The sequence below is a fragment of the Gymnogyps californianus genome, chromosome 2, assembly GCF_018139145.2.
Source record: "Gymnogyps californianus isolate 813 chromosome 2, ASM1813914v2, whole genome shotgun sequence".
Lineage (NCBI taxonomy): Eukaryota > Metazoa > Chordata > Aves > Accipitriformes > Cathartidae > Gymnogyps > Gymnogyps californianus.
The window spans coordinates 76,323,233-76,348,586 of record NC_059472.1 but is presented as its reverse complement, the minus strand read 5'-3'; the positions used below and the strand labels follow the sequence as shown (position 1 = coordinate 76,348,586).

The window sequence follows — 25,354 nt, the reverse complement described above, 5'->3', positions numbered from 1 at the left end:
AAAATTCATAGTCCTTCTTTTCCATTTACGCAATCCACCTTCACTCTTGCACTCGCATCTAGTGGGTGTGATTTTGCCCATTTAAGAATACCCTGCAGAAGCTGGAGATGGAGGGGACCTTATGAAATCATCTAGTCAGTCCCTCTGCCAGTGCAGGACTGTTCCTTCATTACCCTCGAGTCCTCTGGCTGCAGTTTTAGATGGTTCACCTGATGCTACTCCCACCACTCCTGCTCAGAGATTATTCCACAGTCTGATAGACGCATCATTAAGAAATGCAGTCACCCGCTCGTTTCGTTCATTTAAACCTAGATTTGTGCAAACAACCCAAACCAGCTAATTTGGAGGATGACTTAAACCTACCTGTCATTTCCCCGCCCCCGTCATGATCAGTACAGATCAGAAAGCACGATGCTTTGCTCTATCCAGGAGGTTGGGAGGAAACCGTTTTCTTCTTTCAGGTCAAATCCATAGCTGGCATCACCAGATCATTGTCACTTAAATAAGCTATATTTGTTTTAATTTTTCCTTTTCTGATAAATGATTTCAGAATTAATTAATGTTTGTGTGTTAATGAGGGAAGTCTCATTAGAAGAAAACCACTAATTGGCTAGGCCTTTGTGCCATGAAATTACTGCCCTTGCTGGTGTGCTGATTGCCACGGGATGTCTAATAGATTGCATTGGTGTAAATTGGTAACTTCTCCATTTTGGAGACAAAGGTCTTATGTGAACATTACTGAGTTCAAGTCCTGCTCTGGGCCTATTCCATTCTTTGCTATTAACGCAAAGACCAGCCTTTTAGTAATAGTCGATGAAACTAATCACTTAGATAATTCTTTTGGTAGTTGTTTCCAAGGCATGCTTTTGTTACAGATGTGTGAAGTCATTTTAAAAGAAGCTCTGCAAGACAGGGATAGTACTGTGGGCAGGACATGCACGCTGTGACTGAGAGCTAAACCAAGAAACCTCACCATTTCTGGAAGTGCAATACTTAGCAAGAGAGTATTATTTTCCTTATTGTATTGCATTCGGCACTAAAACAGTTCCATAATACTTATAACACACTAAAGCACCAGACTGTTTTCTTCTGCAAAGCCTTGTGTACACAAGATACTGGGGTTTGTTTCCTCTTTACAAATAAGAGACCATAAAACCCTTGAAGTCATGTTTTGACTGACCTCTGCTAATTGTACATGTTTTAGGAAGTCCTTGGAGGTACAGGCACTTAATTACTTGTAGGCACAAGGACCAGCCAAAGCTTGATCTGTGGGTATTAGTGAAGCTTGCTGAAGATGTAGTTGAATTTTTAGTTGGAGACTTTATTTTTTGGGTAGTTCTGTTAGAGCCCCAGAATACTTGTGGGTTAGACTTCACTATGTCATTGAAGCAAATCCGGATGTGCTCTCAAGGAGCATTTGTGGAAGAAAGAAGAGTTTTTACAAAAGATGACCATTTGATAACCTTTGTAATTTGTCAGCCTACGTTGGCTAAACTGGATCTTCTGAGCATAGCAGCTGAAAAATATCCGTGTGTGTTACAAATATCCAAAATGGTAAGACTGATAACTCTGTATCCAGACTGCAGTAAATTTGGAAGAGACATTGGCCATGCATTCTTTTCACAAATATAATTCCCCTGTATTCAAAGGAAACTTTCTCTGCAGGACAGCAGGTTTTGGTCCTAAGAATGTCATGCTTTTAGTAGTGTGTAGGTTTTTTGTTAAGTTTTATTTGGTTTGTGGTTCCTCTTGTGGTATTATTTGAAAAATGAGGCTACTCTGATGACTAACTGATGCTACTTTCTTTACTACTAGGAAAGGAAAGTCCTCCAATTAGTGATGTCCCAGATGATGCAGATGAACCTATGCCTGTACCAGAGGACCTTTCCACAAGTACTGGAGGACAACAGAGTGCTAAGAATGAGAGAGTCTTGGGTAAGATAATTAGTCCACTCTGATAAGAAATATTAGTACATAATATAATATGCCAAGAATGTTAAAGTACTGTGTAGCAAGCTGGTATACAAGCAGGTCCTGTGCCTTTTCGTCTTGTTCAGCACAGGATTACTCAGGTGCTTAGTGTTTTTTGTGCAACCTTCTCTTTGGGAAAGGCATTTTGAAGGACAGCAAGCCTTTTCATCCGCAGAGAAGTTATAAACATCCTACTATTTATCTTATTTCTAAAGCATGACTGATTGCCTGAAATTCTCCCCAGGAAAGATGGTTTTCATTCTGTGTAGGACATGGAATTAAATATGTGGTTCCAGGTCAAAATTATCTGAACTCAGATTTGATAAAAATTCAGTAAACTCTCAGGTATTTTTATTATTATTTTTATTATTATTTTTATTATTAATATGAATGCTATCTTGAATGTTATCTGCTATTCAGATTTCTCCAGAAATGCCATATTAGAACACACATAGTATTCATATGTTTCAGATTCCAATATCTGATCTTAATTTACCCTTGATTTTTTTAACCGGGAGAACTTTAGAAAACACTTGAATTTTGTTCTTCTAGGTAAAAGTCCACAATTGATAAAGTCTGTTGGATTAAAATAAATTATTGTCCAGAGATGATTTTGCAAAATACTGATTCTTCTTAGGGATCCCAGACTCCACACCAAGGACTAGCAATGCTGCTGACTACTGCATGCATCAGCTCACATGTAGTCCACTAAAAAGACTAGATGATATTACTTGAGCACGATGCTTGTTTACTAGTAGGAAAAAAAAAAGAAAAAGAAAAGAAAAAAAAAAAGGCACAATGACTGCCAGAATGCTGTGATCGATGCCCTATATGATAAAAATATTTCAGGAGAGGAGTGACTATCAAAATATGTTTGTTTATCCACGAATAAAAGTATTGCTCATCATTTTTACATTCCTATTGTAAGAATGAGGGTCAGGGTGGAAGACTGTTTACATAAAGATTGCAAGTGCCTTGAAATGTTTATTGTCTAAGGAAGTCCAGTAAAGGACGGTAGGTGGAAAGGGAGGCACAGAAGGCAAAATAACCAAGTCAAGGTAATACAGCAGGATGGTGTCAGCATTAGGAATAGACCCTACTCCCAAACTCCAGCACTAGCTAGTAGACAATGCTGCATCTTCACTTTATTTACCACTTGATCCCCTCTTACCAAAAATGTGAGCATAAAGTTCAGCTCCTACATGCACATTGACATACCTTATGAACAAATTAATTTTTAAAAATGCTTTTTAATAATCTGATCACTTACCTACTGCTTTGTTTCTCAGTCCAAAGCTCTTTGGACAAAATCTTGCCTTTACTGCTTGCGTATCAACTCAGTAAAATGAGTTAAGCCTCCATTCTCCGACAGTAACTAAACCCTACAAAATATTTAAGCCTTGATTTAAAAAATAATAATAATTTTTAAAAAGCCCTTGTTCAAACCCAAAGAAACAAACAGGATTTTTGATTGCATTGAATTTACTTCACCTCGCAAATATCATACAGAACCAGCAAAGATGAAATTTATGTTTGCTGATGATGTAACGATTCTCCCAACAGTTCAATTATATATCAATATAAACACATATTAGAAGTTACTGTAATAAAAGAAGGAGAAAATATTATCTTTGGTGTCCTAAATATGATAAGTTCTACCTGTTGTTCTCATTAGTTTTACTTTGTGCACTCAGCAATAAATTAGATTTTCCATGTCCTGACTTCAACATTTTTTCTACAGCCACTTTCTCTACCCATAGCTCTTTGGTTTTGAAGGGTCACCTCTTGTAATGAGACATTTACGATAGTCAACAGAAACAAAGACAATTCACAGTACTCTGTTTTATGGATGATCTTAACTGTAGGTATCAACTCTAGCGCTTGCAATGTTTGTCTTTTCTGTAAAGCTGCATACACTTTTACCTCTTCTACTGCTCCTTTTTCTAGCCCTAAACTAACCTTTTGAAAACAGTATACTGAAAAAATTAATTCCCCTTTTTTACAAAAACGGTCTGAGCACATGCCCCAAACGTATCAGGAGCCTTATGATTGCTATGCACATTCTGGATCATCATCAAAAGAAAATCTGTTAGGGTTAAACCAATGCCTTAGGAGTGGTGTTTGGCCTATATGATCCCATAGATGTATTAAGAATGAAGGGGACTGTCTTTCTATGTAGGCAGTGGCATGGCAGTGTAGACAGGCTTGGTGTTCAGTGCAACGCTGTCATCTCTAAGTCCTAAGATCTGTTTCTCACATCTATTTATCACCAAACCTAGGTAGAAAAGGATAATCTGAAAAAGTAGTTTGAAGAACGATAGATAGGTGGGAGAGTATTGTAAAGACCCACTGATATTATATATATATCTCGTAGCTGGGAGATAGACTGTGGCATATGATAACTGACAGGCGATGCACATGAGCAGATATGACCAGGCGACAATTTTTCTCTATATGACTTTCCTAATGTCCCATCTGCTTCCTTCATCAAAAGGGAATCCCCTATGCACTTTGCTGTATTTCAACATATGATTTAACGTGCATTCCACTTAATCTGTAACGCCCTGAGAGATCAGCTGTCCATATGGCATGCACTGAGGAAAGGTAATGTGAGTCAGACATTTATGGAAGAGGGCCACTAGGCTCTGGAGAACTTTTTTGTACATGTAGTGTTATAGAGGTAACAATGGAAATTGCAGGTTTGTTAAATGAAAAGAGCAAGTATTTACCTCATCTTACTAAAATTAGGTGAGAAATCTGTTGTTAATTTTAATCAGCCTGTGAGATAGAAATGTTCAAATGACCGTTTGCTTACTCAGATTTGTAGTAGCACTTCATGAAACCTTTAACCCTGGAGTCAAAAGTTTAATTACCTTTTTCATCAATTTAGCATTTTAAAGGTCAAAGATTAGGGGAAATAAGCTATTTTTAGAAAAGAAAGATAGGTTCTAGCTCCTCCACGTGTTTTCAAAATTCTCCTTTCTTGCTTCTTCCAACCCTAGACTGAGACTTGAACATGGTGCTGTAGACCTGATAGAGAGAACCATTTGAAACACCTCTCCCGCTTTGAGAACGAAGGTGTAGTAGACTTCCAAAGTTAAAGAACTCAATTCACTTGTCAGATTTTAGTGGGTGTCTTCCGATTTTAAGTATCTCACTTAAAATGACTAGAGAGGGTGCAAATTTCATAAGGGAGGTGTCCAGAGGTTCATGAAATGTATGCTTTGACTTGCGTCCCCAGACAGAGGCACCCAAGATGTGAGTTGCTTCTGACCAATGCAAAAATTATAAGCGGGTGTGAAAAGGTCATTTGTGGAAGTAAAGTAATCAACAGTTTCTAGTAATAACCCCAGGCAGCACAGCAAAGCAGAAACATATTAAAAGACGTGTTCTGGTCACTGCTATGTCTCTTCATGTCCTTGATGAGCTTGCTATGTTTTTAATGTTGTAACTCCCAGAATGCCACTGTGTGTTGAGCAGCTTCCTCCTGCAAACTTCATTTTTGCTGCTCTGTCCACTAGATCTTCTTCCTTCCTTGTCCTCTTCTCCACCTCAAATTTCCTTCTCAGGCTGATCTTGCACCTATAACTTTTTTATTATTTTATTTTTTCACTGTGCTCACCCACCTGCTCTACATCTAGCTTTTCTAGAAAACACAGGGAACATTTTCAGACAAGAAAAGAGCTAGATTTTCACAGCTCTTTAAGGCACTAGAGACTCTGTTTTACCATCTCTCCTAAATATCCTTTTGAAATTTTGATCTAAGTTATTAAGAAATACACATCCCACTGAAATTCCATTCCATTAAGAATTAGTGCTTTGCACCCTATTTTGGATAGGCAGCCCTATTTCCCATGCTAACCTATAACATAGGAGCTGATTTGAAATACCTTCTGATTCTTACTGTCCCCGTTCAAGTTTCAGGTTAAATGTTGCGTCCACCTTTTGTGGATAATCAGTACTAAACATCTTGTATGTGGTAGACAGTTGCAATTTAGGGCTGTTTCTGCCCTGGGACTGTATCCTAATTCAAGCCATGTGTGGGAAGCTCATGATTCAGTGAGCTGTAGGTCAGACCCTACTTCATGCAGAAAAAGCCATTTGCTCCAGTGGTAGCATTTGCCTAGAAAGGCAAGCAGTACCTTCCTTTATCCATAACTGCCTGTACCGTAGCTGGCCATCGATGGGTAAAAAACAAAAAGCCATCTCACAGTGTTACTGGCCTCAGAAAGAGGCTGTGGGCTCACCATTTCTGCATAGGCAGCTGTCTGATGCTGAAGATGACCATTTAGACTTCCAACACAGAAGTCAAGGGTTTCTCACTGAAAAAAGTGATCACCACCATAGTCACAGATTACAGTCTGGACCTGGAATATATAATGCGTACAGCTGTTATTCTTTCTGAGAGGAAGAGGTGGGGAGAACTCATCTTACAAAATTGCGTTGAAACTGTTGGACAACTGACAGAAGATGCCCAAAGTAACCAGTCAAGGTGATCCTAGACATCAATAGAAGACAGATGAGATTTATATGAAGTTAGAAACTCTCTGTTTAAAATAAAGGACACTAGTATGGGAAGAGAAGTTAAAATGAAAGAGCTTTTTGACATTTTTCTCCTTCAGTGGGAAATGTCAAGTGACTGACGTTAGCTCCCTCCCACAACCCAGTTATTGAAGAAGCCTGTGTAGCTGCAGAGCCTCGGTGCCTGGCATCACTGGGAACCTGGCATTGCCTCTGCATCCTGGGGTCTTCCCTCCCGGCCGTGGGCATTCAGAGCTGGTAACCTGCACAAGTAGCTAGTTCCTGGTGCAGGCAAGTGTCCTCCCTCTGAGCTGCCTGAGTGCTTTATTTCCTTAAAAGGAGCTCAACCATTTGAGAGCACGGACACAAGCATTGCTGAGGGGCCACCAGGCCAACCACAACAGCTTGCCATTACATAAATCTGCTGCAACTCACACATAGCTGGGTGGAGGCAGAGCAAAAGAGTGGAAAGGCTGCAGGCGGAGGGGAGAAGGGAGAAAAGCCAAAAGGGGAAGTGCCCCACCCCAGCTTGCAAAATCGGTCCTGTTGCTTGAGACAGGTCCAGCTCGCTGCTGCCCCGGCACTTCTGCAGGGCGGGGAAAGGGGCTGAGGAAAAAGACTGCCAGAGCTAAACATCTTTGCGTGCTCCTCCTGTAGGAGTTCAGTGGCTATGAAGGCAGTGTGTGGTGTATGAGTAATAAAATGCACGTGTGGCATGTGTGCGCGTGGACACGTAATCTCTCAGAGAACTAAAGTAACCTGGAGGGCTGTGTAATGTGTTTTACTTGCTCAGGTTTCAGATGGACAGCTCTGCTGCTCAAAGGTATGACAGTGTGTAGGAGCTGATGAGCCTTTGTAAATAATTGCTGATAATTGCTGTCTCACCTGATGTAGCCCTACAGGCTCTGAGAGCAGAGAGAAAATTTGTTTCAAGATGGTTTGGGGAGCTTTAAGAATTGTCTTTAACCCTCCACAATGAAACAGGGCTTGAAAGTCCAACTGAGGAGGCTTCTGAAGGAATTGAAAAACTTGTAACTAAAATATTTTAGGAACTTTTAAAAATAGGGAAGTTGGGAATCTCCCCTCGTTTGGTCCGAAGCCCCTATTTGTAGCCCCAAAGTACCAGTCCGCAGTATGGACTGGTATTGCATGCTCTGAGACCCTGCCAGTATGACTTACCTGTTTTTAAGGGGAATGCAGGAGATATTTTTGTCAGGATTATTTTCATTTTGTATGCAAAACTCTTCTGGGAATTTTTATAGAGGAGGATGGGGGTGGTTTAGTGGGAGAAGGCACGTGACAAATTTCATTAATGCCCTTATATATGCTGTATGGGATATACGGTATATACCAGCCTTCAAAGGTATGTTTTGCATGTGCATAGTGTGAAACAGTGTGCTAGAGTGAGGTGCAGAAGACCCAGGTACACGGGGCCGTTGGGAAGCTGAGGAATTAGCCACACTGCCAGAGACAAGCTGTGCTTAATGTAATGACTTAGGACTTAGCAAAATGTGCACAAATTTTCACAAGGTCAGTGGAAAACAGCCCTCTTACTGAAGGCAAATTCCTTTATCAAATTTAAAAATGCTTGCTGCAAATAATGGAAGCTGAACATTTTCAAAACAAACTTGCAAGTAGTTTCTCGAAGGGAGGGTGAGCCAGTCTGGAAAGGAGAGCTGCAGCAGTCCCAGCATAGGCTGTGCTGTGTTAGCGCAGTTAACTCAGCCCATGCAAAGCCAGGGCAGAGCCACTGTGTGAGCAGGCACGTAAAAATTTGTCCTCTGATGCAACCGGAGTGTGTGATAAAATCAAATCCTTGAGAACAGAATTGATCCTAAAAGACAGTTGTACTTTTCCAGTGATTTCTGTTTACTTTTGCAAGGAATTTTTTTACTCCTGGCCCGTTTGGTAGAAGTATGGGTTCTGTTGCCACTGTGTGACAACATGATGTTGCAGTGGGTGGTGAAGCTATGATTTTTTTCCCTTATTTCTCCAGAGCTGTGTAGCTTGTGGAGATGTGGCCAATTTCATGAGCGTCTGCTGGGTACTGTTGTGTTTTCAGAGGGGAACATCAGTGCAAAAGCCAGGGAAAGCCTGGGAGCCGTGCCAGTTTTGTTTCTTCAGCATTGAGAAAGTGGCGAGCGTTGTTTGAACTGGAGAGATGCAGTGTGTTTAGCTGTGTGGCTTTTAGGTACGGATACTGAGCCTGCTGATCTAATCTGCAGTTAGAGGAAGTTGTCTTTATCTGAGCAGAAGAGATGTGCCTCAGAGATAAGCCCCATTCTAGCTCGGGAGTTAAAATTATCTAGCAGGATCTCAGCCGTGGCTGCAGCACAACTCAGAAATACAGGGCTCTGGCTGGAAGGGGGACATATTTTAAGCTGGGGAGGACCTCTGTAACTGTAGCTTGCTAAACCTCAGGTTATTTTAAGGGAATGACTCTGCATCAAAAGGTTGGATGGACCTCCCAACACCAGCCATCCCTCTATTCTGCATTATTTCTTGCTTGCTTTTTGTTGTAGGCTTGCTTTTTCCCTTGAGTAAGTTCTCATTCAACCCGAGTGCTCTTCGGGAGTGCACCCTGAGTGAAAAGCTTAACCGCTGGACTGAGACACAGTATGGGCACCGCCTGCCTCTACAGAGGTGCCGTTTCAGAACAAGCTGCTGGTTTGATTTTGTTCAACCTCTTCTCACATTTCTGTAATTGCAGCTCCCACTATGGTGCCTCCCTGGGAGGAGATGATTTCTGGCTGCAGAGGACCTGCAGTGATGCTCTCCCCTCAGGTGTGAGCTCCCCAGGCTCTGTCCCACAGCAAAACATGCACACACAGTGTCACTGTGGCTGCATCCCCACATTAGAGACCTGCAGGGAAGGATTTACAGCGTGGCCATGCCACCACAGATTTCCCCAGTGTAGAACAAGCCCTTTATGGTAAAGAGTAGGGGATGGAGGGAGCTCCTTTTTGGAGCTGTGGTCCTAAAGCCGGGAGCAAACACCACTCATTGCAGCAGGACAGGGATTTGTCCCCGAGCCTTTCTCGTTGAGCTCACTATGTGAGGTTTCTTGAAGCCTCAGAAGATGGTCTCTCTGGAAAAAGCTTTGCCCCACATGCAGTGGGTAGGTATGCCATAGCAGCCAGTGCAGGCTCACCCTCAGCGTGCCATTTATGGTGAAGAAGTGTGACCACAACAAGCTGTTAACTTGTGAAGATGGATCAGCCAGCACCCCAGGATTTTGGCCTCCAGCAGCAGCTTGTTGGAAACTCTGTCCTGCCTCATCTAGCTGCCTCCCCGAACAAGCAAGCCAGCAGAGCAGCAGCCCAAAAGCAGGTTAGACCTGCAGCCTGCAATGTGAGACACTTTCTGCTGCTCCCTCCCTCCCCAGTAAGTGAATTCCGTGTCATAAAGGTGTGCATGCAGGGAACATAATTCCTAGTAAAGTAGCCCATTTGGTGTGTGCTTCTCTTTCTTTGGTTTTTACACATTTTTAAGTTAGGAATAGTGCCTAGTTCTTGTATCCATTGCAGTTTAGGGACATGTTTCCCAGAAACATGTCTACGTTATAGGCATAAAAAGAGAACCCAAGAAGGTATCTAATCTATTGTTCCACCATCAGCCATAGTAACACCACAGGCACCGAATGGGATTTTTGGAAGTGAGTAACTCCTACTCCTTTGATGTAAATAAGTTTTCAACCCTAACGTGCCAAAATCCATGCCTAAAAATGGGATTAAGAACCCTATTGAAGGTTTGCAGAGAATTAGTAAATGCAGAGCAAACACAGAATTACTCTCAATTTCCAACCAAAACAGGGCTGATCCAAAAAGAAAAGTTAAGGTCCATGTTTTGCTCTTTGGTTTTCACTTTCCATTTCCCCCATTTCTCCTCCCCTAAAGATAGTCCAAAATTATCTCATTTTAGAAGCATAATAAATGTAGCAGAAGTGGAGAAATGTGACAGAATTAATTGACTTCCACTCTTCCAAGTCACATATCAGAGTTTAAAGAGGGGAGAAAAAAAAAAGAGAAGAGACTGAAGAGTAAGGAGAACTTTCACATAAGCCAGTTTTTTTTACCCTGGAAATGTTACTTCTGAGGAAGTGGCTCTTACCAGAGTTTTCAGTAACTTCTAGATTATTTTATGGAATGACGTAAGAACTCGCCTGTTCCATGACCCCTCCCTCTAAAAAAAAAAAATAATTGAAAGCTTTAAAAGGAATTGCTAATTCCTTCATATAACAGAGAGTATCTGCACATGATTTTGCCCTCCCTGCTGATTAAGTAATGTAACAGAAATGTTTAATGCAATGGAAAGGTGGGTTTTAACTAAAGTTGGCGACACTTTCAGCTTGTGTTGCAATTAATAGAAGAGGAAATATTCATTCTCCATATTTCATCATTTAAAAGCATCCTGTATTTGTAAGAAGCTGTGATCAGCCAACATCCCCGCTATGGATTTGAACTTCCCAAATCTTTGGTGCTTTTTGTTTTTTGTCTAAGCTAACAGCTTTGCATTCTGATTTCTCATGACAGCTTAGGGTTTTTTTGGAGGGAGATCAGTCCCTTCTCATTCACAGTACTGTGCACCTCAGCATTATATGGACTGAGTTATTGAGCCTGTTTTTTCCTGCTGTGAATATGTGTTGCAATGCTCGGAAGTGGTGGCAGTGGTTGGTGTTGAAGCGGGATGGTTTCATTAGCACCGAAATGGCGACTGCCAGCTATGGAACACTGCCATGTCTGCATCCCTCGCACTGCATCTGGGTTTCGGAGATATCTTTCCGGGTCTTTCCATATGAGAATTTATTTTCAGGGGAGAACAACACATGCACATATAGAATTCCCTATGAAAAATTTATTCACCTTATTGTGGGGTGGACTGAGACCCACTGCTCGGTTTTTGTGCCCAGATTTGCAAAGGGAAAGAAACGCCTATGTGGCCGAGGGAAGTGTCGAATTGTCCATGATCCATCCTTACCCCTGACCCCCAGCTGGCTGTATTCACAGTTCAGGCTGTGAATGTCTCTGTCTCTCCTAAGCAGAGCACCCTTCCTGGTTTCCCCAGGCTGAAGCCATGAGTGAAGAGGTGAGAACATCCCTTCCGCACTGACATGGTGCCTTCCTTTCTGAGTCGAGGTTCGTCCTTTTTCCTCCCAGAATCCAAATCGTTTTGTAACTGGCACCTCCAATCGCTGGACATTGGAGGGGAGGTGGGGAAGCCCTGATGGCCAGCGTGGTCGCTAGGACTTTGTCTGCTGCAGATGTGGATCTATAACAATTTATCTAGAAGTCAAATGGGAACTAGGCTTTTCTGGGGAGGGGTTGAGCTTCCTGCCCATTTGTCCACATAATGGCAAGTAGAAAGAAAAATGAGAAATTGTAATTGTGCTAACAAAAGACTTCAGTGGCTTTGGAGCCCAACACATGTAAAAGACGTGGAAGGAATAATGGTAATGAGTCATTATCTCTGGTGTAGCAACACATTTGTTTAATCTTGCTAGTAGATCCTAGTAAAATTGGTATCCTATCATGGGCTTATTGTGGTGTTCAGTGGAATTTTTTTTCTCCTTGCAAAACCGACTAAAGAAGTCTGATATTGTTTATTCTGTAATTACACATTAATGAGTCTGTAAGTTCGCTATACAGTGTAACCATTGCTAATAAGCTCTTTCCTGTGTGCCATGAAAGAGACTGATTTATACAATGCACAATTTAGCCCTTGGTGTTAAGGAGACAGTGCAAAAATATTTTTCATTTCTAAAACCTTTTGTAATTCATCTCTTCTTTTTAAAACTCCCTTTGAAGTTTGAAATGGCAATGTATTTTCCAGCCAACAGGAGTCATTTATTCTATGTTCTCTCTTTTACATGTGTAAATGCACACATATACCCACGTACATACAAAGCTAGGTCTGTCAGCACACATAAAATTATAAGCCTGTAAAATCAAATTCCCCTGTATGTATGTATGTGTGTGTAAAAAACTAAAAAACAGCACACGTATGTAAAAGAGCATTTGTCTTGAAAGCTGAGCTTTTCATTCTTTTTAAGAGGGAAAGAAAAGACCTATCAAACATATACTCTGCAAAATAAATGCATGTCATAAAAATATTTTTTTTCAAACCTAAAAGAGGAAAAGGTTAGTTCCTGCTAGTTTGTCTGTATCCCTATAAGAAACCTAAGTGTAAATTCCTTTTGGGAAGTGGGCAGCAGCTGAGGAAGACCCACTTGTACCCGTTGTGGCTTTTGCAGTCTGTGTAAAGCTGCAGGGCCGAGGCGGCTGTGAAGGCAGATGGGGTCATGGTACTAGAAGGACCACCAAGGAGTTCATGAAGATAGAGGGAGCTGGTGAAAGGAGAGAGAGAGACATGCAGCCCTTCTCAGTCCTTCCCGCTGGTGTTCCTTGCCTGAGGCGATGACCTGGAGAGGCTCTCCTGCCTGCCGCTGCTGGCTCAGCAGTGAAGGGGTACATGGGCTCTCAGGATCCTCCCCCGCAGTTAGCAAGTGCTGTTCCTTCCTGTGTTTGGATGTTTTATTTGCTTAATTTCTTACAGTGTTATTCAGGTAAGGTCTGTAATGGAGAGTGAGGGATACGTTGATTTTCCAGAAGATTCTTTTACAGTCCTATACCAAATTTAGGATTGCACAGTGAAGCTTTGGGGAACGTCTGGTCCTCACAGCAGAGGGATAGATGGCTAACGTATTGAAATAATCTAATGGAAAATGCCGATATAATATCTTGTATCTCTCATTTGAGATACAGCTTTCCACTAAAAGCTGATGCATGCCTAACTCGATCACTTTCTTAGAGATGCTTCAGTAGCTAACTGAGCTAACGACTACAAAAACACGATTAAAAGAACCACTGTAACAGAGGTAGTGATGGACCTTTCTGTTCTCCTGTCCCGGAAAGTGACAGTGATATTCAGGGAATCTCCTTATGCACATCTTGGGGAGCTACAGTGGAGTGCAAAATATAACCCCTCACAAAGGCCAGGCTAGTTGAGCAAAATGCAGTCCCCGGCCTTCCTGTGTGAGGACTGGTGTTTGCTGTGCAATGGTGGTTTTTTTCACCCCTCTTTTTTACCCTCAGTGAGACAGAGCACAAATAGTTATATTAGTTGCATACTTTCTGAGAACACAGTGATCCACACATTCTGGGCTGCGGGTTGTGTTTTTCACATTCAGGCATAGGATGGGAGTTCATCAGATAGCAATGGGGAGCTCTAGCAAATAGCACATTTGCATCAGCAGAAACAAATTTCACAAGACTTGCTGGGAAGGTTTGCCGCAGCATGCCACAGTCCTGCACTACTAACAGCCGCTGCACATTCATTCGATAAAAGATGACAACAGAAATTGAAACTTCTAACGTTCTCTTCTACAAACACTTGAGAAGCACATTACCTGGAAGGCGTGAGCCTGTGGCTCACATCAGCTTTGCTGGGACTCCATGGTGCCTTTGAGGTAAAGGAATTCGAAGCTGTGGATGAGCTGTGCTTCATTGTCTTGGTGGCAAGGAGAGCTCTCGGCACTGCTCTGATGCAAGTGACAATCCTAATGTCTAACGGTTTCCAAAAGGCCAAAGGCCTGCCAGTAGGATACTGGGATCACTGGGATTTGGGTGCCTTATGTGCTCAGAAATATTCAGCCAGCACGATTTTGTCTTTTCGTGTTGGACAAGGCAGAAGCAAGTTTCCTTGAGATGCTCTCCTCCAAATGAACAAAGCATCATTTGTCAGTCCCATATTTTTGTCTCTGGTTGCTGACCACTTTGCCAGGTACAGGTTAATTTTCTGAAGACCAAGTCTGCACACTTGCTGCAGCCTCTGACAAACTTGCCTGGCCGTGACCTGGTTCAGCCTATATAACCCAATAGCCCAAACTGTATTTCTGGATGTATGTGTTCCTAGGTGGTGGAGTTAGCAGGATTTCATTTCCTTTCTTGACCTCACACTGTATTCCACAGTGCAGCACGGCCACAGCACAGATATAAAAGTTTACCTTAGCTAATAAGAAATAGCAGTTTCTGTAGAGCTGCTTTGCATTTTAATGGGGAAGATTTTTCGCACTTTCCATTTGTCTCACTCTTAGTCCAGCCACACTGTCTGTGTGTTAGTATGAAATTTAGGTGCATTATGTATCCTGGATTAAGTAGCACTGATGCACTCTCTCTGGCTTGGTAGCAACAAGGAGTTGCAACTTGGTAGTTCATGGGAAAGAAGAAGGTTTCCTAATGTGTAACAGCACATTAGGACACACATTTGGGTGCTTCTATGCTTAGAATCTTTCGTGTTTGGTAAAAATGCAATGCAATGTCTGCAATATTTGAATTTGCAATATTTGAAAAGTGCTTTAAACATAAACTGGGCAGATGCTTTAAAAAGCCACAAAAGGATTCCTTCAAGTAAAGGCACTTAGACTGTCTAGGACACACAACTAGGAGCAGAGAGGAAGTTTGACAGAAACTTTGCCTGTTAGACACTTTCAAATATTCCATAAATGCTGAGAGGGCAGGAAATGCCAACGCTGATAGTCTGAACAGATCCCCAACCCTTATGGGAGGCCAAGTTTTGATCACTCTCTGAATGCCTGGTGCCAGTTTTCACAGCACAGATCTTGTTCTAGTTGTGTATAATTACATGTCCTCTGTTCATATTAGCTCTTACTGTTTATGTAAGACTGGGAAGGGGATTAAATTAAGCTTTGGGTGTTTCTGCTGCCATTTCCCTCCAATTGTTTTGTTATTTTTATCTATTAATTTGTGTTGTGGCACAGGGTTTCTGGAAAGGGAACAGAGCTCTGTTGCTCTAGGCACCACACAAACACCAACAGCACGCCCCAAAGAGCTTACAATCTAATTAAGGCTGTATATACATGATTGATTAATTAAGCCTTACAAGTCCTAGCCGAGGTAAGTGTGAGGTAGGGCACAATGAGATGTAATCAATTGTGCTGTGGAATCTAAACCATAAATAGTATTCTGGAGACCAGAGAGCAAATTTGTTTTTCTAATAGCTACAGCAAAATAGTCTTGTGTGTTCTTCCAGGGTGCAGTGGGATTGGTTTGGTTCAAAGTACTCAGCTTTGTTTTAAACAGTGTGTCTCTTTAGCTTGAAAAGTGAGATTGAAAAATATAAAACAATTAAACATAAATAAATGAAGGATTTGGTGATGGTACATGAAGGAATAAAATAAATATTGGCAGCGAATGATTAGATCATTTTGGGAATCAGGAAATAATTAATTTCCTGACTTCTAATTAGTCTAGATCTTAGTACAGAGGAGCAATTCACTGTATCGCTTGGACTTTTGGAAAAAGGGGAGGGCTGATTTCCAGCTCCATGCCTGATTTGTACAGGCAGGAGTCCCGGGTCGTGCCAGTGCAATGAGTGGAATTACAGCCTGGTGCCAGCGTGACAGAGCAGTGAGTGAAGCTGCTCCTGGGAGGGTGGGCAGCTGAAGATAAAGTTGGGATATAAGCCCAAATTTCAGGGTCAAATCCATACTCTTGTCCAGGCTTTTCTTTTTGCTGAGAAGTTTCTGAAGATCTTTTGCATTACAAAAAAAAAAAAAAAAATAGCGATTTGTTTTTGGAGTGAGATTTCACACCTCATAACTGAACATGTATGAGAAGCGCTACAAAGCTGAACTGGAGATGACACAGTTTTCAGTATTTAGTCATTTCCTACAAAAAAGTTACAGGCTGAGCCCCTCTCTTGTTTCTTTTCTCAGACCACTGATAACTTCTGCCATGCTGGCTGTAGTGTGGCGGGAAACTAAAAACTGGTTTGGATATTTTAAACAGCTTATGCTTTTTTTCTTGAGGTAGTTGCCTTTGGGATTTTTACATCTCTCTTGGAACAGAGAGGTAGCATGGGAAAAGGCCAGCTGAGGAAAAGTATCATTCCTTTCCTGCTTCTGCATCATTAGTCTGAGGAAGAAAAAGCCTGCTTTTTGACCTTGACCAATCCCAGATAAGGGAGAGCTGGCTGGGGCTCCAAGTACTTGATATCCAGTTATTTTATGGGTGTAACCGAGGTTTATTAGGCTGGACAATAATTCTACCTTTGTATAATTCTGTAGGACACATCACAGATTATGGGTAGCATTTTCACAAATACCTAAGTAATGCAGCCTCTCGAGCTACAACTGCTGCCTGCCCCATGGTCCCTAGTCACCTTCTGTGGGACACATGCCAGAAGGGTGACCAGTGCATGGCCAGATTTCAGCCTCATGTGTTAGGACACTTGAGAGGCATGTCCCCAGATGTAGGAATCACTTTAGACAGCAACATAGCTTTTGAGTTTCTCCATTTAAAAAAAAAAAAAAAAAAGTCTTATCCCCATTAAAAAAGAATTGAAAATGTGCAGATAGGGAAGTAAGGGCACATGATGGATTAAGTGCCTTTCCCATGGCCACACAGGAAGTCTGTGGCCGAGCTAGGAATTAAACCTAGATTTCCTCAGTCTGCATCAAGTGTCCTGTCCCTCTTTGAGGCCATAAAATTTTGTTTGTTATCGAATTCTCTATACACTGAAGCAGAAGGCTACTGTTTATGAGCAAGAGAATTATTAAAAGATAAGTACTATTTATAATTGGTGAGAAACTGAGAATAGTTCTGGACCAAGTATTGCCCATTTCTATTGTTATTTAATGTTCTCTTTTTTCCAAGTTTACATCAGCATAAAAATCCCCTTGTGGTATTGCTCCTTAACCAAGCAAACTACTCATGCCTTTCCTTATGGCTAGGATTGCAGCAGAGGCCAATGCTTAGCTGTTTCCAGGTGTCCTGGTTTAACAGTAAGTAACATTATGACTGGCTTGACAGGAAAATGATCATATTTCTGCCTCTTTTTCTTGACATTTCTCATCCAAAATCAAATAGAAAAATTGCGTCCATTTGTTGTGGAGAACATCCATAGCTAAGTTCTCTCTTACAATACTCGTTTGACTTGACATAGCATTGTTTCTTGAACAGCTGCATGACTGGTTTTTGTCTTTGGAAATGCTGAACTAAATCAAGAGGGGCTCCACTGAAGTTAAAACCAGACCAGAACTAGTAAAGCCAGAAGAAGGCAGGTCATGCCCCTCAAACCCAAAATATACACCAGCCCATCTCTGTAATAGGTAGGACATGACAAGGTAGGCAAAACCTTCACAATGGTCATAGTCCCTCTCACATACGTGTACATGGGTATTACACAGCTTGGTCACCCTGCCATCCCTAGAAAAATAATGCAGCGTATAAACTATGCCACTGTGAACTAGAGGTATTGGTGCTGTATCTGTAGGGGCGTGGAAGAGCAGTCAGAGTGCAGGATGGGATATGCAGTGCAGGTCTCCAACAGTCATAACGTCTAAGGGACTGTTGCCGTTTGCAAGAGGAAACTGCTAACTCCTTCCTATGCAGGTAAAGTCATTTCTCCTCTGTCCCACACGTCCCAAAATACATTAACTTTAGCTGAAGAACTGAACACTGATCGAGTGGTCCAGAAGATATTTCCTAATTCACAGATAAATGGTAGGGAAAATAGCTGAGCCTGTTGATATTCTCTGTGCAAGAGTGTTTCAAAGAAAGTGAAGCCTCACTAATACCCATTTCTTATCACCTCCTGACAGCCTCCTTTGTGGGGGAGTAGCCACAAATGGTTTTGAACGAGCTCTTCCAACAGGGTAGCTTTCATACAGTGATGAACAAATAATTATACCGCAGTACACCTTTGTGTAACACTCCTGTCTTCATTTACATGCGGGAGGATTTCACCACTATCTTCCTGAGAAACTACAAGATTTAGGTAGCCACTGGATAAGATAAAGACTGGAGCTTGACTCTAAAGGGATGCATAACTGTTAGTGTGGTGATATTTATAGAGGGTCATTTCTCAAGTTTTTACTTTCTACTCAGCCCTTTATCAGACAAATTCTTGCTGAAAAGCCCCTGAGAAATGGGAGAGTGTAAAAAGCTGGGTCCCACTCTGTTCTTAAAGACGTTCATGTTCTGCTTTGTATCTCTTTTGCCTGCAAATGGAGAAGAGAAAATTCTTCATGTGAATTTCAAACATTTTCTGCTCCGGCCAAGTTTCGTTCTGAACGAGCGCGACAGAATGGTACATGATCTCAGTGGAAGGACTTCCTAAGCTGTCTCCTCCATCCACTGGCAGCCGGGCAGGATTGCCCAGTTAGGCAATCCCTACTCTGCTTTAGCCAATTTCCTTCTGTACTCTTCCATCACTCTGTCCTCCGTGGCTGCCTTCAGCAAATAAGACCATTGCCTAATCGAGCCTTCTCACCCTGAGGCTAGGCATTTTGAGGCCTTTTCTTCATGTTTGATTTCCCTCTTTTCTTTCTGAGAGTGATTTGAGGAGTCTCTCCTCTTGGTTGATATGAAAATAAGGAGAAGGGTGGTGGTTGGTTCAGGTTTGGTGAAGTCCAGCCACACACAGAGCAGCACAGTTTGGTAACTGTCTTAAAGTAGGTGGGAAGGGGAATACAAGTCAAGTGGGCGAAAGTCGGAGAGGAATAGTAATCTAGAAGATTGCTGCAGAGGCAGAAAAGGCTAAGCCTATATATTTTTTGTTTGTTTTAAATTTTTTTCTGCTAAGCCACCAAGTATAATTCCTGGTCTGTGCTTCCCTTTCTGTCACTTCTCCATAATTCTTAGCATTTCAGTTGGGCTGCTGTCTCTCGGCTGCTTCCTCTTTTCCTTCTTTCCTATATTTCATTATTTGCCCTTCTTCCTCTTCAAGTGCTTTTACAACAGAGTGAGGAGGATGTGGAAACCCGGTTACAATATGACACACAAACTGCAGTGTCACAACTGCAGCTCTTCGGTTTCACCTCCGGGAGTGCGCAGAAGCAGGTCAGGGTGGAGAGGCAGGAGTGGGGGGCTGAGGGAAAGAAGGCACAGATTTATAAATAGGGAAGAGAAATGACAGAAAGTCACAAGGTTTCCAGCTTGGGAACTTGGGATAATGGCTTTCCACATAGTTTAAGATAATCCCAAACTGAATCATCACCGTGTCCTTGAATGCAAAGGAGAGATGGCAGTCTGTACCAGTCCAAGGATCTCCCACAATACTGCTGCCACAGAGAAGATATAGCCCTGATGTGTTTCTGAACTTGCCTGTAGAGACACGAAAGCTGAGCAGACCTCTAGGCCTGTATTGTGCACAGCTCATAGCATTGCCGTTTCAACAACAAAAAAAGAAAAAACCAATAAAACCTCAAAGGAAAAATTATTCTTAGTGCCCGTGTCTGTGTGTGAAGTAAACCTTTGGAAGATGCTGTGGATGAAAATGAGGAGGTGCTGTAGCTTTCTTGAGATATCAGGCAGCTGGGAAAACTTGCTCCCACAGACTTTGCTCCAACTACTTCCTAGGGCACCCATTAATTAGAGGTGCTCTTTCTCTTTTCTCTTCTCTTTTCTCTTCTCCTTCTCTTCTCCTTCTCTTCTCCTTCTCTTCTCTTTTTTTTGTCTGGGGTCTCCTAGAAGCCTTTCAATTCAGTTGATTTAAATTTACATCATAGCAACTGGTGTAGGACTTGCTCCAAACTACTAGGCCGTGACAGATGCTAAGGAGATAAACAACTGTGGGTTAGGAGGAAACGGGTAATATGTCCAGACTGCTCTGTGTGTTTGTGGAAGGAGTTAGAGGAACAGTAGATAGAGGTTTCCTGTTAAGCCGGACAAGGGGGAAGCTGTGATGTTTCTCAGCTATGGCTGCGATTGGACTCAAGTTCAACAGCATTCTCAGTGTGGGTTTGCTGTTTCTCCACCCCCCATGAGAAGATCAGGTTGTCTTAAAAATCTGAATACCACTGAAAGTCAAGGAGACTCCCAAATCATTTAGATACTTCAGAATTGCTCTCCACTGCCACACACTTGCTTGCAGTCTGTGGGGTGCTGCGGTGGAACAAGGGTTTGGTAGTCTCTTTCTGCTGCAGATTGGGAAGCAATGCCTGAACCGGCTCTGAGCTTTGAAATCAGAATATGCCAATACATGTCCTTTTTGTTAACTACTTCTCCACTGATCAACTTACAGGTTATGGCAAACAGAGTTTGTGAGGATCTAACAAATGCCTGCCTGCACATGCATGCTAAATAGAAGGTGGTCCTGATTTTCAGAGGTGACTGGATGCCCAGAATTCAGATATGGAGCTTGAGACAGTGGTCTGATTTCTCAGTAATCAGTGTTTTCCAGGCTGATCTGTTTTCTGATGATCTAGTTTCATTACTGTCTGAAGTTGGAGAGCCCCAAAACATTAGTTGCTTTTGTAAAAATCTTTTGTCGATGGACAAATGTTAAAATAATTGGCAGGCATATTGAAATGAGTGGAAGAGTTTAGAGAAATTCAAGCAGTATTTGAATGCTGGTTAAACCATATTAGATTATTCTGCTCTATACCTCAGCCAGAAATGAAGGCCTTGATGGAAGAATTTCTGTGGTCTGAGTTATGTAGGTTTCTTCTGTTCATAATAGTCAGTTTTGGGCTACTTATGACCATTTAGTCTAGAGTGGTGCTATTGGAGACCATTTAATTCAACAACTATTATTTTGAAAGCCTTTTCCCTTGAAGCTTTGCCAGCAACATGTTGGCTTGGATGCTTTGTTGATCTATCCATGTTAAGAAAACGGTTGCATTTTGATGTAAGATAGTGATACTCAGCATGGTGATTGTGACTGTTTGAAGATTGTGATCTTCACTGTGTTTCCAGTGAGTTTCAAATGTCAAGTTACTCATTCAAGAGAGCGGCAAAATAATTTTGAAACACCATTTTACTTTCTCCAGCCTTAAGCATTGCTGAAGATTTGTTCAGAGTTTGAGGAAGCCTGAGTGGATTGCCATATTGGCCTTTTTCATCTGGAGGCATGATGATACCTGCACCAGAAACCCAACTAAACCTCAGCTTGGAGTTCCCTTCTGTGGCACAGTTCCTTTCTGATTTTGGAGATACCCTTCAGGACACGAATAGAGACTCCTAAATTCAGTATTTTCAAATCACAGCTGAGGTGTGCTTGCAGAGCAGAGCTAGGAAGTTCAGCTAGGATGCTGTTCCTGATGTAATATCTTTTACATATAGAAAATTCTTTAGCCTGAACTTCTGTCATATTTTTCCCCACATCGTTCTGAGAAACTGGGATTTTTTTAATAATGTCTCCTTCTTTTTGAGTCAACTGTTGCAGAAAGCTAGTGAAATCTAGGTTTTTCTCTTAGCATTGTGTTCAAAGACCCAAGGAAACAGTATACAGCTTTGCAATTGTTAGATGCATCACAGAAGAGGCATCCAACATCAGGGATGACTTCTCATAGCACTAATACAGTTAAGGTTGGATTCTGTTCAGGGAAGAGAAGGAGGGCTTGTTTTTCCTGAGGTAAAAGCAAGGAAACAGCAGGCATGAAAAATGGCTAAGGAAAGACAAGAAGTCTTAAAAATGTGGACTGAACTGAGTTTGCAGACTTTGAGAATGATCCAGATCTCTGAGTGTTTGAGAGTCTCCCAGCATCATTTGGGGTTTCTTGCCATTTCAGCACAGCGAACTAATTGCCTGAGGACTCCAGGTCCCTGTAGCAAAGCATTGGCTGCAATATGCAGTGGGAAAGAATTAATTTTGTCCTGACATTTTTCTCTTCAGGAGCTATCTGGTATGTCCACATTCAGAGAATTTCTTTAGGATTTGTGTAGAAAAATTTATGCCTCTTCCCCAGAAGATGTAGATTAGGATTTCCTTTCACTGGACTGTTGAGCACACTGTAATCAGGTAAACAGCAGTTTACATTGCAAAGCCTTCTGGCAATATTTCTACAACCCAAAAAGAAAAAAACTTCAATAGCCTCGGATGGATACTTCTACAAAAATAACTGAGCACTCAGGATTAACAGATCTAAAGCAGGCTACCTCAGGATTACCTTCTTTGCACAGTCCCAAGAGAGATCAGCTACTTCATCACTCATAAAGCGATGACTACATTTGATCTGCTTTAGTCTAAAATAAACTTTCAGTATCCCTGGCTTTTTTTTCCCCCTGTCCAGTGAGGGGGACATAGAGGACTCTGCTCTGCAATTTGTTTTCTGAGTAGGCAAGATAATAAAATTGTCATAAACTAATCCCTCTCAAGTGCTGAAATGGCTAGGTTCCTCTCCATTTCATCCTTCGACCTCTTCTCGAAAGAGGAGACTGACAGTGCACATCCTTGGCACAGCACCCATAGGCACCTCCCCAAACCTAAACACAGCTGCTTGGTCTAATTTTAGATCTACTGACCCTTTGACAGCTGGGGAAGTATGGACACTTGCGTAAAATAGTGCTCAAGACATCATGGTAGCTAAACAGTCCCTGGTAAAAGTCCCCATGTCCGTCTCACTGACAGCAAAGGCACAGCACATCAAATGTTCACATGGGTGGACTTGCAAGGGCCTGATCCTCAGCCAGGGTTGCTCTGTGCCACTCCAGGGACAAAATTAAAGATGTGTAAGCAGCTCACTGAGCTGGAGCATGAAAAGGGGAAGGTGTGCAAGGGCTAACTTTGCATTCAGGGCAAGGCAAATTTAGGTGCTCTGAAGCAATATACAAAACAGTTCATCTCCCTGCCTGTCCCTGGGCCACCCCACACACCGCGCTGGCTGTACGGTGAGCCTAGGAGCTGTGTCCTCCCCTTCCTACCGCAGCCCCAAGGACACTTCATTGCTCCCAAGCAGTAGCTTTCTTCTGCAAGGTAACGACTGCTGTCTTCAGCTGGTACAGGTCTGACTAATACCCTCTGTATGTGTTCAGATTTCACAAGGTTTTCTCTTGGTCAGGTGGGCTTAAAATTCCCCCTCTAACTACAGTTCACATCATTTGTACCTAAATGATCACCTTAAGTCTGTAGCTGTGCTTTACTCGTATTTCTGCATCTGTTAAGCCCTTTGCTTTGGCTAGGGATCCCCACAGTAACCCCCGGGTTTGCAGCAGGGTAAGGACAACTTCCAGCCATGACAGCATGGCTTCATGCAAGAACCTGCCTGTCTCTCCCATCTGTGAGGAGCTTCTTTGGTCTCCCTGTTAAATCTCAACGTAGTCGCTCCTTTTCTCCAAAACACTAATCTTTGTGGGTGCACACTCTTTTCACCTTCTCCCAGGCTGCCACGTGCGGCTGCCATTAGCTAGAATTTCATTGCATTAGTTGAGGACAGGTTAACACCCATGAATTTCACCAAAGCATGCTTTGTGGAAGGATTAGAGAAGGGGGATGCCTTATAAATGTTAGATTATCATAAGTCTGAGGCTCTGCTTCTCTTGGGTAACTGTTGCTGTGTGGGGAAAAGCATAAGCCACAACATTTGTGCCTATAGCATTTCTGGAGAATGCAGCTTCACCACAGGTGCCAGACTCGGCACCTAAGCATGTGTATCCACACAGATATACCTGTGTGAGCTGGGAATGTTTTCATATATGGTAGTGGTTTTACCTCACTGTTGTGTATTTTTACTTGAGGTTACTTTGCTTTTTAAAAAATTCTTGCTAAATGCCCTTTTGCTACTTCCTCATCCTTTAATGCCCACATGAAAAAAAACTGATGGAAGCAGAAGAGACAAAGACATTGAGGATGAGAAGCTCTGTTCTTGCCATTGTTTGTCAGCAAACTTTTCCCTCCAGTTTGAAAATCTTCCCAGCTTACTTCTCAAAACAGAAAAGTGTCAATAAAGTCTGTTACCGGCAAGCCTGCAGCAGTTCCCTTAGCTTCTCCATCATGCAGCCAGTAAAAGACGCAGAGCACTTTGTACAGAGGAAGCATGGGTTACACATACATGCGGACCTTGAGAAATAGGTTTAGCATGGCTTTTCTTGATAATGCTCTTTCTCTCGCCTTTAAAACTTAGTTTTACTGGTAATTCAGATGACGAACATCAAGCAGCCAGCTAGTTAACAGTCCTTTGAAAAAACGACTTGAATCCAGTACAAAATGTACCAGCAAGTAGCACAACAAAGACAATAAATATGAACTAGATCAGCCCCTTGGCATAGTTACAGATCGTTTCCTGCTGAAACACAAATTCAGAAAGATACGTAAAAAGCACCTAGCTTCAAGTGTGCGAGTAGATTTCAGGGGCATTACTTGAATCTGTCTTTAACCTGTCCGTCTGTATGGGTACATTAGAGGATTCCCATAGGTAACTAACGGGAGGTTACCGGGAGTCTGCACCAAGCCACTTTTTGTGCCTAGAGAGGACATACTTTGTTGGTTGTTTTGTTCACTTGTTTGCATTCCCTACGGTTTGATCTCATTGCAGCCCCCGGAAAACCATGTTGTGTTTTGCAATGCAGTGAGCACAGCTCCCTGCTCCTTGCTGCTGAAGCCAAGCCGTGCACGCCGGCGGGCACTGGTGCTGGCACGCCGGGCACCTCCCCGCAGGCAGCAGTGGGGCGCCCAGCAGTGGGAGGAAATGGCAGTCGCGGGCGATGACATGGGTGGAGCTCCTCACACCGGTTGTCCCATGGGAGATATAGCTTATCTGGGGGCGCCTGTGTTTCTGGAATAATATACATTTGATTGAAAGCCAAAATTAGAGTAGGGAAGAAATTGGCTGCCAAGGGCTGATTGGCACTTGGAGTCAAAGGAGGGGCAGCACGGACCCTGCAGGGAGGATCTCCTTATCCGTCGGCACCAGTCTGCTCTACCTGCAGGTGTGCCCCAGTGGTTCCTGCTACTACTCTTCTTTCTGTTATTTTTGTTTCCCTTTAAAAAGCCAGCTGAGAGCCTCTCATTAAGAAGCCTTCATTTTTATCTGTTGCCCCATCTTCACCATGTTGCAGCCTGTGGTAAAGACTTCAGCTCTCTTGAGCAAAATGATAAGGTGCCAGCACCGCGTCGCTGGGCT

The 25,354-nt window shown here is 42.4% G+C and overlaps 1 protein-coding gene across 4 annotated transcripts in view; it reads left to right on the top strand.

The window, feature by feature from the left end:
* IKZF1 (IKAROS family zinc finger 1) overlaps positions 1–25,354 on the top strand; it is a 67,706-nt gene that overhangs the window by 17,513 nt on the left and 24,839 nt on the right. For all 4 annotated transcript variants that reach the window (XM_050891929.1, XM_050891928.1, XM_050891927.1 and 1 more), the window contains exon 3: positions 1,816–1,935. In XM_050891929.1, the coding sequence (XP_050747886.1) occupies positions 1,816–1,935 (120 nt within the window). The remainder of the gene's footprint in view (positions 1–1,815; positions 1,936–25,354) is intronic.